The sequence below is a fragment of the Sminthopsis crassicaudata genome, chromosome 3, assembly GCF_048593235.1.
Source record: "Sminthopsis crassicaudata isolate SCR6 chromosome 3, ASM4859323v1, whole genome shotgun sequence".
In the NCBI taxonomy this organism is placed as follows: Eukaryota; Metazoa; Chordata; class Mammalia; order Dasyuromorphia; family Dasyuridae; genus Sminthopsis; species Sminthopsis crassicaudata.
The window spans coordinates 651,818,989-651,831,607 of NC_133619.1; the positions used below are offsets into that span (position 1 = coordinate 651,818,989).

At 61.4% G+C, this 12,619-nt stretch overlaps 2 protein-coding genes across 3 annotated transcripts; one reads left to right on the top strand and one right to left on the bottom strand.

Annotated features, from left to right (window-relative positions):
- Nucleotides 1–35: 35 nt before the first annotated feature.
- Nucleotides 36–8,211, bottom strand: NOSIP (nitric oxide synthase interacting protein). 2 transcript variants are annotated; one of them, XM_074308244.1, is made up of 10 exons: nucleotides 8,082–8,211; nucleotides 6,515–6,584; nucleotides 2,049–2,119; nucleotides 1,844–1,949; nucleotides 1,261–1,342; nucleotides 1,004–1,157; nucleotides 794–915; nucleotides 502–689; nucleotides 310–418; nucleotides 36–183 (listed from the first exon to the last, which is right to left on the bottom strand). In XM_074308244.1, the coding sequence occupies exons 3-10, from the start codon at nucleotides 2,116–2,118 to the stop codon at nucleotides 112–114; spliced, it is 903 nt and encodes a 300-aa protein (XP_074164345.1). In that variant the 5' UTR covers nucleotide 2,119; nucleotides 6,515–6,584; nucleotides 8,082–8,211; the 3' UTR covers nucleotides 36–111. The 2 variants fall into 2 exon arrangements, with proteins under 2 accessions (XP_074164345.1, XP_074164344.1); XM_074308243.1 differs by lacking the exon at nucleotides 8,082–8,211 and having other exon boundaries at nucleotides 6,515–6,666.
- On the top strand, nucleotides 6,759–11,639 carry PRRG2 (proline rich and Gla domain 2). The gene is made up of 8 exons (XM_074308251.1): nucleotides 6,759–6,918; nucleotides 7,117–7,242; nucleotides 7,735–7,840; nucleotides 8,103–8,314; nucleotides 8,978–9,023; nucleotides 10,705–10,846; nucleotides 11,210–11,359; nucleotides 11,511–11,639. Exons 1-8 carry the CDS (start codon nucleotides 6,916–6,918, stop codon nucleotides 11,527–11,529), a joined length of 804 nt encoding a protein of 267 aa, XP_074164352.1. The 5' UTR covers nucleotides 6,759–6,915; the 3' UTR covers nucleotides 11,530–11,639.
- The last annotated feature ends 980 nt before the right edge of the window (nucleotides 11,640–12,619 follow it).

A 12,619-nucleotide genomic window follows, 5' to 3' on the forward strand; every position in this document is an offset into this window, starting at 1 on the left:
CTGGGTGCCTGCTACCTCTCAGGGGCGCCAAGGAACCGGAGGCCAACACCTTTATTATCCATTTGCTCCATCCAGAACCAGTCCTGTTTGCCTCCCTCCCCACAGGCCTCTTCAGGCTTGCATCACGGGGCGAGACTTCTTGGCTTCCAGCTGCACCCCAGAACCTGCGAAGCCCGTTCCGCCCTAGGGAAGAGGACAAACAGGGGGTTACTGGCGGTGATGGGTGCCGGAGCCGGGGGGCAGGGGCTGGCCTTGGCCAGAGAGGGAGAAGGGGAAGGGCAGCAGAGACGGGCTGGGGCGAGTGCTCACCCTCTGCAGCAGGATGATGTCCTTGTCCGTTAACGGAGCCCCGCTGATGGGGTCCACCATGTCCTTGCGGATCAGGCGCTCCACACACTCCACGGTCACGACGGCCCCCCTGGAGAGGCGGGAGGGGAGGTTGGTGAGACGAGGCTCCGCGGGCCTCTCCCCGTCCCGGCCCCCAAAATGCCCCCAACTCACGAAGGCCGCAGGACGGCACAGGGGGTGGAGTTGCTCAGGCTGTCCCGAGTCACGGCGCAGACATAGCGCTCGCTGCGAGTGATCAGCCCCACCCGGTCCACGGAGCCGTCCACGGGTGTGAAGTGGACGGAGATGAGGTCCGACAGGCGCAGGGGCTTTCCCGACATTGGACACGTCACGACGCGTGACTGTTCCCGCCACATGTGGAGAACAAAGGAGAGGAGGGCTCAGAGGAGGGTTCGGGGACTCCCTTGGCATGGGGATCGGGTGGGTCGGGGGAGAATTCTCTCACCGGCTTTTCCAGCTTGCTGGCCTTAGCCTCCGGGGTCAGCGATGGGATCCAGAAGCTGGGTAACTCCTTTGCCTTGTCCTTGTCCTTGTCCTTGTCCCCGGCCTCAGGGGTCGAGCTGGGTCCTGGGAGACAAGAAAACCTTTTGGTGGGTTCAGGGGCGCTCAGCCCTGTGGGGCAGAGAGCAGGGGTGGTCCTCTGGCCTTTCCTCACCTGGGCCGGCCCCCGTCCGAGGAGTGAAAGGGTTGAGGGGCCGGCTGACAATGGCCGCCTCCTTCTCCAGAAAGCCCCGAAGCTGGTCCTGGGCGGCCGCCCGGCTCAGCTCCCGCCGTTCCTCTTGCTGCGCCCCTCGCTGCTTTTCATATGCCTGGGGGGGGGGGCAGGAGGAAGATCAGCCCTGTTGCCGGGGGCTCCTTCCCCTCTGAGCCCCCCAGGTTTCCCCTTCTCTAACTCCGTCAGGGGCCCTTTACCTTCATCTGCCGGGCAATCTCGCGTTTCTGGTGCAGGATATATTCCAGGATCGCCTCTCGCTCATACAGGAAGCCATCGGGGCTGCAAGGCACAGGGGTGGGTCAGCACACAAGGAGTAGGAAAGGGCTCTGGAGACCCAGCATTCCCATCCAGGGGCACCAGGGTAGGAACAGAGACGCTCGAGCGCTTGTGGGTTCGCACAAAGAACTATGACAAGCAGAGTGGAGGGCCAGGCCGGGGCAAGGACGGCCTAGGCTGCCGGGGCTCAGAGAGCCTCCCAGAATCCACTCGGACCCATGCATCTGTCTCCCACCGCCATGCACTGGCCCCCTCCCAAGGCTCAACTCAAGGGTTCCCTCCTACAAGAGGTTTCCAGATTTCTTTTAACTTTTTGTCATTCTTGCCCCTGCTGCCCACCCATCTGCCCATCTGCTGAGCCCAGCCCCAGGCCCCAGGAGAGTGGAGGCAGCTAGAGGGTCAGGCCGGGCCAAGGACGAGTGAGGGCAGTGCCCGTGGGCAGGGGCCCTGGGCTAGGGCCCGGCTTTTTGGAAGGAACAAGGACCCACCCCTTCCCCGGCTCACGTGACAACGGGGTCATGGCAGGGCTGCAGGGAGAGGCAGCAGCAGTCGAAGTCTTTGACGGCGTCCCGGCTCAGGCGCACATTCTGGGTTCCGTAGCCTGAGGCCGCTGGAAGGGGAGATGGAGGCCTGGGGGTCACGGGTCGGGATCACCCCCACCCCAAGGAGGAGGGCCGTGCCCCGACTGCCCCAGCCCCTTTGCCATCACCTGTGTCCTTTTTCTTCTCGTGATATGTGTATACTGCGCCCGCAGTGCAGTTCTTCCCGTGACGGGTCATCCTGGGAGGAGAGAAAGCAGCCTGTCTGTGCTGGGGGGCTCTCCAAGGGCAAGTCCCCCTTACAGGGGTATCGACCGGGCCTGTGAGCCTCCGAGGAGGCGAGAGGGCTCCCGCTGAGGGAGCGGGCCTGCCTTCAGGAAGCAGAAATTCCGCTGAGTGGGGGCGAGCAGGCAGCCCAGATGCGCCAGGCCCTGCTGCCCTAGCTCTGGGCACCGCTCTCGTGGGCACCGCTCCGGACCTCGGCGTCAACTTCCAAGGCCCTGCCCGGCTCTTTGTGGCACGCCCAGGCCCTTCCTCCTCCCTGACCACTGCCAAGTGTGGCTGCGAGCCCGCGCTTCTTCACCCTCCTTTTCTCTAGATGCTCCTGCACCAGTCAATCAAACCCTCTGGGCACTGAACCCAGGAAGCACCTGAGAAAAGTCTCCCGGGGGGCTCTGCAGCCGGAGTCCCTTCACAACATCTCCCTCAGCCCGACACTCGGCGATGGCCCCACGTGCACCCCCGGGTCCCTGCCACCCGCCTGGCTCTGCCAGGGTATTGTGGGGGGTTTCTCAGTCCCTCCCTCCCCGTCCCTTCTGTCCCCCAGCTCCCACAGCTTCATCCTGCGGATTCGTTTGCGTATCACTGCCCTTGCTCCAGATTCTAGTTCCCAGATCTGCCGCCCCCCTTTCTTTCAAGACCAATGCAGGCCTGGCAGCCCATCTAGGCCCCCAGCAGAGGAAGCAGCCCCGGGCAGAGCTGGCTGGCTCCTCACACAGGGCACCGGGGCCCAGGCCTCTGTACTGTCGGCCTCCAGCGCGAAGCCTTCCCGACGCCCTGGTGAGCTCCCGCCCAGATAGAAAGCTCCCGGAGGTACCATGGGCAGGGTGAAGCGGGAGTCCCAGGCCCTTGGGGTGAGCTCTGGCTTTTGCCAGTCGCAAGCCACAGGATCCTGGGCCTACCTGAAGTACCTCGAGGCTCTCCCACACCCGGGGCTACACGGTCCCTCCCCCGCAGGCTTGTCTCACTCTAGCAACGGGAGGCTGTGGCAACCAAGGGGCACGTTAGACGGCTGCACTGGACAGCCCAGGTTCCCCCACGGCGAGAGCCAACCCTAGTGGAGCTGGGCCTTGCTTGGCAGGCCGCTGCCTTCCCGCCCTGGCCCGGATGACTGATGGCCGGCTGTTAGGTTCTTCCTAAGTGCTAATGAGATAATGAGATATTAGGTTCTTACTAAGTTCTAAGTCAGTACTTGACAATTCTCTAGTTCCGGCCTTTCCTGGGAGTTTGACTTGTGAATTCCTGGGAAGAGCTTGCATGCTTAGGAGGAGCAAGTTCATTGGTTGAAGTAATTTTTCCCAGAAGCCCTTGCATTATCCATGCCATTCTCTGGGAGGATAAAAGAGGGCAGCTCTGGAGGAAAAGGGAGTCTCTGCTCTAGACCAGACTTGAGGCAGCTCTCTGCAGGAAGGGAAATCACCTCTCCTTGGAATATTTGTGTTTAGGAGGGAGGTGGTCTGAGTCTTAGTAATAGGTTGCCTTTGATAATAGTGGAAGAGGTAGATTCCCACACTACATGTCTAGTAATAGAAACGTAAGATGCCAACTTGTAACGTGCTGTTGTCTCCAGAAGCTGCCGATCGCTCTCTGGGAGGAGATCTGCTGTGTCAACTCAAATCTCTCAGACAGATTCTTCTTCCTGCAGAGAGCACCTCAAGTCTGGTCCAGAAACCAACAACCTTTTTCCTCCAGAGCTGCCCTCTTTATCCTCCCAGAGAATGGGCGTGGGATAATGCAAGGGCTTCTGGGAAAAATTACTTCAACCAATGAACTCTCCTAAGCATGCAAGCTCTTCCCCAGTAAAGGCTGGAACTAGAGAATTGTTAAGTACTGACTTAGCACTTAGTAAGAACCTAATATCTCATTATCTCATTAGCACTTAGTAAGAACTTAAGAGCCGGCTGGCAAGTCACTGCTGAGGGGTCCTTGTACTCCTGGGCTCCCCTCTACATGATGAGCCTCCCAAATCCCACAGCCTCCCTGAAGGCCTCCAAGCTCGTCCCCTTCCCTGTGCACACAGTCTCTTCCTCTATCTCCTGCCAAAACGTGGCTAGCTTGAGTGGCCAGAAAAGAGCTTCCCAGACAGCGATCTGACCCCGGGGAGGCTCCAGGGCCCCCACAGCCGACACCGAGTCTTCCTGGTTCTGAATCAGGGCTCCAGACAGCGAGGCCCAAGCACACGCTAGCTGCCTTTGGGATGTGAAGGACAACGGCGCAGGAAAGCCCTGTGTTTGGATTTCTGTGGCTGCAGGTCGCAGCACTTTTTTTTTTTTTTTGGGGGGGGGGGTGATGGATGCAAGATGCTGACTTTGGATGAGCCACAGGAGATGGTCCTTAACTGCTGAAGCCGGTCAGGAGCGAGCTGGACTCCTCGGGGATCCTAAAGCCAAAGTAGCTGGACCAGACGGCCACTGGGGCTCTTTCCAGACCAGAACCTCAGGGGTTCTGGGAAAACCCAGCTCAAACACCTCCCCCAAGGCGACAGCCCGACACTCCTGGGCATGGCGCTCCGGGGGAGGGAACCTGCGTCTCCTGAACATTCTGTCTCCTCCCAGCACAGAGCAAGTAGACACCAAGTGCTTATGAATGAAAGTAGGAAGCCCAGGTCCCATAAATACTAGGAAGTCATTTTCTCGTGCTGATTTTCAGGCCTCTAAGATCTCATCTTCCAGAGTTCAAATCTGGTTCCTTCTAGCTGTGTGGCCCTAGGCAAATCATTTCATCGGATGCCTCAGTTTCCTCATCTGTAAAACCATCTTGAGGAGGAAATGGCAAACCACTATCTGAAAAGAAAGAGATCCAGCATCTTTGCTAAGAAAACGCTAAATGGGCTCATTGAAAGTCAGAGACAGCCACAAGAGGCGGGGCTCAGGGTTTTTCCTTTCCGCAGCGTGCGCATTCCACGCCAGGACACCTTGAATGAGCATCATTCTAAAAAGCTAACGGCCTAGTCTGCAACGTCAGCCTTCGGAAACCTGGTGGCCCAGCGTTCCCTGCTTTCCCACGGCCTGCCCAGGGGGCAAGCCGTGCAACATATGCTACACGGGGGAGAAATATATGTTAAATAGATGCATACAGGGGTATTCCATGGTCGCGCTGCACAAGAAAAATCAAATCAAACCAAGAGACAGAGACAGAGACAGAGAGAGAGACAGAGACAGACAGAGACAGAGACAGAGAGAGAGAGACAGAGAGACAGAGACAGAGAGAGAGAGACAGACAGAGAGAGACAGACACAGAGACAGAGACAGAGAGAGAGACAGAGACAGACACAGAGAGACAGAGAGACACGGAGACAGAGACAGACAGAGAGAGACAGAGACACACAGAGACAGAGAGACACGGAGACAGAGACAGAGAGACACGGAGACAGAGACAGAGAGAGAGACAGAGACAGACAGAGAGAGACAGAGAGAGAGAGACAGACAGAGACAGAGACAGACAGAGAGACACGGAGACAGAGACAGAGAGAGAGACAGACAGACAGAGAGAGAGAGGAGAGAGAGGAGGGGGGAGAAATGCAAGCAAACATAGACAGAGAGTGAGAGGCGATGCCGTGACCCGCACTCGGTCCCACGGCCTCTCAGGGCGCAGGGGACCGCCCCACGGGATGGGGAGCGCTTCAAGGATGAATGCTGAACATTAGGCACGTCCATGCTTTGAAAATAAAAAGCCTTAATGAAAAAGGAAAGGGAAAAGCCCCTGTGAGCCACTGAGTCCCCACAGGCCTCTCTCCGTCTGTGGGATCTGGCGCACGGTCTCCCTGCGGGAGAGCCTCAGAATACATCCTCCTACAGTCGCCCCGCCCGCGCCCTCTGCATCAGGCCCGAGCCTCGGCTGTCAGGGACCCAGCGGCAGTTCGCAGGAGGAGGGGGAGCGGCTGGGAGGCGGAGCTGAGGACCGGGACCTCTCCCATCAGACTTGGGACGGGGTCTCCCCTTGGCCGCTTCCTCCCACGTTTCTCACGGGACACGCGGGAAGGGCCGCGAGCGCTTGGAACACGGTCTCACAAAAAGCGAATGTTGGAAACTGAGTCTACTCGGAGAGACTCGAGGCTACGGAGGAAACCTGCCCGTGGCTGCTTGTTAACAAGCGGGGGCCACCGTGGCCTGTCCCCCGCCGGTGGGCGCGGAGGCTCCCGGGCCGCCCCATCTTCTGCCCCGGCGCTCTCCCCCCCCCCCCCCGGGGCAGCCCCCCGCGGTTTCCGAGGACCGGGCCCTGCGCCCCCGGCTGACCCGGCGCCACGGACCTCACCCCCGGGCTGCGCCCCGCCCCCCCGCCCCCTCCCCGATTACGGCCCCACAGCGCCCGACGCCGGGATCTCCGAGCCCAGGCAAGCCTGGGGCGCTCCGCTCACCTCAGCCGGGGATCTCCAAGCGCGACCAGAAGCCTCCGAACGCTGGCTCTCAGCGGCACAGCAACAGTTCCTGAGTCAACAAGCAACCGGAAGTGACGCCGCCAAAGCCCGCCCCTCGGCCGGCCGCCCACTTCCGCCTCTCCCGGAAGCGCACGGCTCACGAGCGTCCGCCGCTTGTCCTCCCCTAGTCTCCGTCCCCCCCGGGCCCGCGGTGCGCGCATCCGAGGTTCCGGGACGGGGGAGGCGGGGGCGGGGCTGGAGGCCCGGGCCCCACCCCCGGGACCTGGGCACCTTCTGGGCCCGGCCGGCTCTGGGCTCCAGCTGCTCGCGGCCCAAAGGGCTGGGTGACAGCGGGCCATTCCCAGACCCCCGACAAGGGGTGTCAGTTCCCTCCTCTGGCCATGGTGGGGGGGGTGTACGGTGGGGGTCGGAGGGAAGGCTCGGTTGGGAGCTGCCGCGCCGGCCAGCTCCCCTCGCTCAGGCGGGGGGAAGCGCACCCCAGGCCTTGCCCCGGGCCCTCAGGCCCGGGGTCAGGGTCAAGTCCATCCTCCTCTCTGGCTCCTTTAAACGCCCGGGCCTCACCTGGGCCCCTCCCCTTCCAGGTGAGCTCTGGGGCTCCGCCTCTTCTCAGCTGGGCCGGCCACCTAGGGCCTCCGGGAGCCGGGACCTGCTCCCTCCCCTGCCCCCCAGCCCCCAGCCCGGGTCCTAGTGGTGCCCCCTCTGGGCAGGTGAGTGAGGGAGGGAGCCTTCCCCTGGGCCTGCCCCCTCTCGGGGCCAGCCCCCGCCCCACTCCTCCAGGGCTCAGGGGTTCTGCCTCGCCCCCCTTCTCCCCGCTGGGAACCCTCGCTCGGCCTTCGGGGCTCAGCAGCTGTCCAGGCCTCCACTTAGCCCCTGGCTCCCTTGGCAACTCCAGCCTAGCCCCCTTGGAAACTCGGGGTCTCAGCCCCCCCCAGCTCTGTGTGTGCCCGGACCTCCGTCGTGGGCGTGGTGTGTGACCCTGGGGAGCCAGCCCGGGCGGGGGATTCCGAGTGGGGGTGGGGAGGGAGAGCTGGAAAAGGACCTGTCTACCTGCCTGCCAGCCACCTCTGCCCTGGCCCCGAGGCCCCCTAGCGGGGAGAGCGGGGCTCCTGCCGGGGCTGCTCGGGTGTACGCGTCGGGAAGCAAAGGCCACATCTTTATCCAGAGAATGACTTTTTCTGCCTTGTGGATGGCTTCCCCAGGCTGCCTGTCTGTACCCCGCTATGAGGGGCTTCCCCTTCCTGCTACTGCTATACCTTGGGCTGACTCCTTCTCAAGCCCCCCAAGCTGGCCTGGAGAAAGAGCACGGTGAGTGTCTGAGGAAGGGAGGAAGGGGAAACTGAGGCAGACACAGCTGCCCCTCCCCCCGGGAAGCAGGGATCTGGCCCCGGACCCTGAGACACAGCGGAGCCCCGGAGCCATTGGGGCCACTGCTCCCATTGTGGGCATGTGAGAGGTAATCCCCCCCATTCTTTCCCGGGCTACTTGTACCTCGCCTATTATTAGCCCCTCACCCCTTCCCCCACTCAGACCGAGCCCAGCTACTCACAGTGGCCGTGCCTGACTGCAGGTTCTGAGGCTGGCCCAGACCCCACAGCTGTGTTCCTAGGAGCCCCCAGAGCCCAGCATTTCCTGGGGAGCGGGCCAGGACCCCGGCGCCTGCCCCGGGCAAATCACTGGGATTTGGAACTCCTGACCCCTGGGAACTTGGAACGGGAATGCTGGGAGGAGCGATGCTCCTGGGAAGAGGCTCGCGAGGTCTTTGAAGACAGGACCTTGACGGTAAGTCGGGGTCCGGCAGATAGGAACTTAAGCCTGGCCCTGGCCCGCCCAGGAGTCAGAGTCCCAGAGGGCCAGGGTTTGTAGAGCGCCAGCCATGGTGGGCTAAGGCGAAGGCCCGGGGGTCCAGGGTAGCCGAAGAACCAGGGTCAGGGAAGTGACCTGAGGGACCAGGAAACTGGGGCCTTTTCCTTAGGGGTGATGGGTGGGGCTGAGACTGGTGACAAGCGGAAGAAGAGCAGGGATCCGTGTCGGGAGGGCCCCGTGATGGAGTTTGGAGCTTAGCACTAGAGTGAGCAAGGGCTGGGCTTGGAAAGGAACGGGGAAGTAGGGGGCCATCCTCTGGGGAGGGGAGGGAAGGAGCCAGAATCTGTAAGGGGGAAGGGCTGCCAGAAAGTAGGTGGCCCCTGGAGAGCGTAGCCATCACAGAAAAAGTCTCCTGGGGCCTGCAGGGGGTCTGCATGGGTGGGCTCCCCCAACTTTGCCGGTTCGGTCTGAGGAGGAATGGGGCCTAAAGTGCTCTCGAAGTTCTGGGCCAGCAGGAGGACCAGGGAAGGGGGCGGTTCCTGGGGGAGGGGTGGAGTCCAAGAGGGGGAGGCCCCAAGGGGGCAGGCCCTGCCAGGACTGGGGGGGGGGGTAGAGCTAATCTGCCTGTTTCTGCCCCAGGATAAATTCTGGAAGACCTATCTCTATAATGGGAAGGGGGGCGCTGGTGAGTACTCTGCTAACTCGCGGGGACCCCACCCCATTACTGTGAACCCCACCCAGGAGGAAGTCCCAGGAGGCCGGAGCCCACCCCTTCCTTAGGGACTCAACTCTTTTCTAGTGGATCTGGGCCAGGTCTGGGCCCTTCCCTCACCCCGAAGCCAAGCCTTAAATGGCCCAGCTGAGCTGGGGAGCCGGAGGCCTCCGGAACCGGGCCGGCCCACCACCTTGTCATCCTTCTTGGCCGGGCTCCCTTCCAAGCACTTCTCGGGCTGGCCGAGCCAGCCTTCTTATGTTCCTCAGGGGCAACATCCTGCTCCCTCTCCTCTGCCAACTTTCTCCCACTTTCGCTCCGTAGGATGCCAGCGTTTCCTTGTAGGGTTAGCTCTCGGTCTCCAGCTGCCGGCTGGCAGCTGCTTTGGAAGCAGCCAACCCCTGCGGTTGGCTTACATTCACCGGGGTGAGCCCCTGCTCAGGGGGGCAGGCCGTATCCACTACATTTACTTTGTACATTGCTAGGGTTACTTTGTTTCTACTTCTCCTCAGACGCATTTATCCTGGAAGCCATGCGTCAGTTTTTTTGTCTTTGTATCCTCTAGATGGGAGGAACTGGCCCAGTCTCACCTTAATTAAATGTTTATTGATCAAAAAGTAACACTAGGGGCAGCTGGGTGGCAGAGGATAGAGCAGCAGTCCTGAAGTCAGGAGGCCCTGAGTTCAAATTTGCCTTCAGACACTTAATCCTTCCTGGCTGGGTCACCCTGGCCAAGTCACTTAACCCCAATTGTCTCAGCAAAAAAAAAAAAAAAATAAAAAAAAATAAACAAAAAAAAAAACCAATAACTGGCGGTGGAAGAGATAAGCATCAGGTTTGAGGAGAGACTATACAAAGGAGTAGATGAAAAAAGTGAAATTTACTGGGTTAACCCCTGTCCCTAGAGCTCCTGGGACAGGGGATACTATGTATCCACCTACAATTACTTTGTATATTACAGGAGGCTGCTTAGGGTTACTTTGTATCTATTTGTTTCCACTTCTCTGCAGACAGTTTCTCCTTAGCAAACATTGTGGGGTTTTTGTCTTTGTATCCTCTGGATGGGAGTAACTGGCTCAATCTCACCTTAGTTAAATGTTTCTTGGTCAAAAAGTAACAAGCAGCAGAGTGGGAGAGAGAAGCACCAGGTTTGAGGAGAGTCTGTACAAAATACAGGGGAAGAAAATTCAGGTGGATTTCTGGGCCTCCCCGGAAGGGCTCAGAACCAGGAAAGACCTTTAGGAGTTGAACCTGGATCAGAATGAGGGATTCTAGGAAGGAGACCTAAGACCATGAGAACTAAGACCAAGGAAGATGGGTGCTCCCTAACAATGGTACCAGCCCAATGAGGCTGGTAAATTCTGCAGCCCCCAAACCCTAACAAAACAAAGTTCCCCCATCAGGAAGGTGACCCTAATCACAGGGGAGGTGGGAAGCCATTCTTTTTTCCAATTTTTAAAAAATGGGAAATCATTCTACGGGGTTCATTCCCAGCTGGTGAGGCTGGAGACCTGTGGGGGCTTGTTGCCCCTCACCCCGGAGCCCAGAACCTCATCTTAAGGAACTGCAATTGGACTGAGGGCCCAGATCCAGGTGAGAATGAGGTCTCGGGGCTTCCAGTACCTGACCCGGCCCCTCCTTTCCTTTCCAACAGGGCACGGACGGGTGGATGTAGCAGCGCTGACCGTGGGGCTGGGAACTGGGCTGCTGGTCTTGCTCCTGGCAGCCCTGGGCACGTTCTGGTATCTGCATAGGAGGAGGCAACTGGGTCGAAACCCGGGGTCCTTTCCCCAAAGGTGAGGGACTGGGTGAGCAGAGAGGTGGACCTGGGGGGGCTGATTGGGATGGGACTGACGGCAAAGGCTAGGCTCGAGGCTCGGGGGCCTGGGGGACGTGGCTCTGGGCGCCAGTTTTTGGAGGAAGCCTGGGGCCCTTGGATGGGTGGGCCAGAATGAATGAGTTTTTTCTTTCGGTTTCTTCGTGGTAGTGCGTCACCCTCGGTGACCTGGTCTTGGCCAGTGACACTCCGCAATGTTATCGTGCTCTCTTCTACAGCTTTCTCTCTCCTCGCTTCCCTCTAACTTTTAAGGCCGCTTCCCTCCCTCCTCTCCCATCCTTTCTCTCCCCCTCCCTCCTCTCTCTTGGGTCTGCCCCTTCAGGGACCGACTGTCTTTCGCCCCCCGCAGCGCTTTCCCGGTGATGGAGGATCTGCCCTTGACTCCTCCGCCGCGTCCCCCCGGCCTCCCCACTTACGAGCAGGCTCTGGCAGCCTCCGGGGTGCATGACGCACCCCCCCCACCCTACCAGAGGTACCTGCACGGAGGGGCGGGACCTGAACGAAATCCCTCCCGGGGGCGGGGCCCGCGGGTCGAAAACCTGGGATTGGAGGAGAGGGCTTGGGCGCGGAAAGCCCCTCCCGGGCGCGCCTCTGACTCCCTTTTCTCTCCCCCCTCCCTGTAGCACTCGGCGGTCCCGCTGAGAAGACCACCTCCCATCCCCCTCACAGCAGCCCGCGCCTTCTCCGTCCCGTGGCCCCCCGCCCCCCCTGGAAGTCGAGAACGAGGCTGGAAAGGAGGATTTGTCCGGGAAGACGCCTGGCCCCTCCCCCCAGTCTTCCTGCGAGTGCCCCTGCCGGGGTCTACCCCCCCCTCCCCCGTCAGGACAGGCTCCTCGTGTGTCCCAGGCTTCCTGGGGCACGGGAGGCATGTGCACACGTGTCCTGGCTCCGCGTGCACACAGAGTCCGAGGGAGACGAGCCTCCATTACGGCGCTCCCTCCCCGTCCACACAGTGGCGGGTGCCAGTCTCCCTAGGGTGCCCTAGGTGTGGCGCAACTCCTCCCGGAGCGTCCCAGCCCCATCGCAGCTACTGCCGACTGTGCCCCTCGGGCTCGCGTCCGCCCCCCTCCCTCCCGGGGCTGCCCCCGCCCTGGGCCCAGTGGGAGAAGGGCTCGGGCAGAGGCCGGCCTCGCTCCGGCACGTCGGGCGGGCGGGCCGCGGCCGCGTCTGCGCGCTGGCTGCGGCAGGGCGGGCCAGGCGGGGGCTCCTTTCTCCAGCCCAGCCGGCCTCGGCCCCTCCCTCCCTCCCTCCGCCCGTCCCTCCGCCCGGCGCGGGCGGCTCTCTCCCTCTCTCCACTCCAGCCTTCGCTCTCGGGCTCGGACTTTTTTTTTTTTTTTTTTTTGCATTTGCATTTGCACGGGATTGTGGGAGGAAGCGGAGCGCAGCCAGACAGCCCGCCGCCCCCCTCCCTCTTCTCTCCCCTCCCCCTCCCTCCCTCCTCCCTCCTCCCTCCTCCTTCCCCGCAGCCAGCCGCCTTGTGCAAAGATGGCTGCACGGTGAGCGAGGAGGAGGAGGAGGAGGCGGCGGCGGCGGCGGCGGCGCCGGACGAGCGGCAGAGAGCGCCCGCAGCGGCCCCGCGCAGCGCAGCGCCCAGTTCCCCGCGGCCGCCCGGCCGGCTCCGACCCGCGGGGCGCCCCCCGCAGCGCGCCGAGCCCCGGGGAGCCCCAGTCCCCCGCCTCCCCTCCCCCCCGCCTCCCCTCCCCCTCCCCTTCCTCCTCCTCCTCCTCCTCCT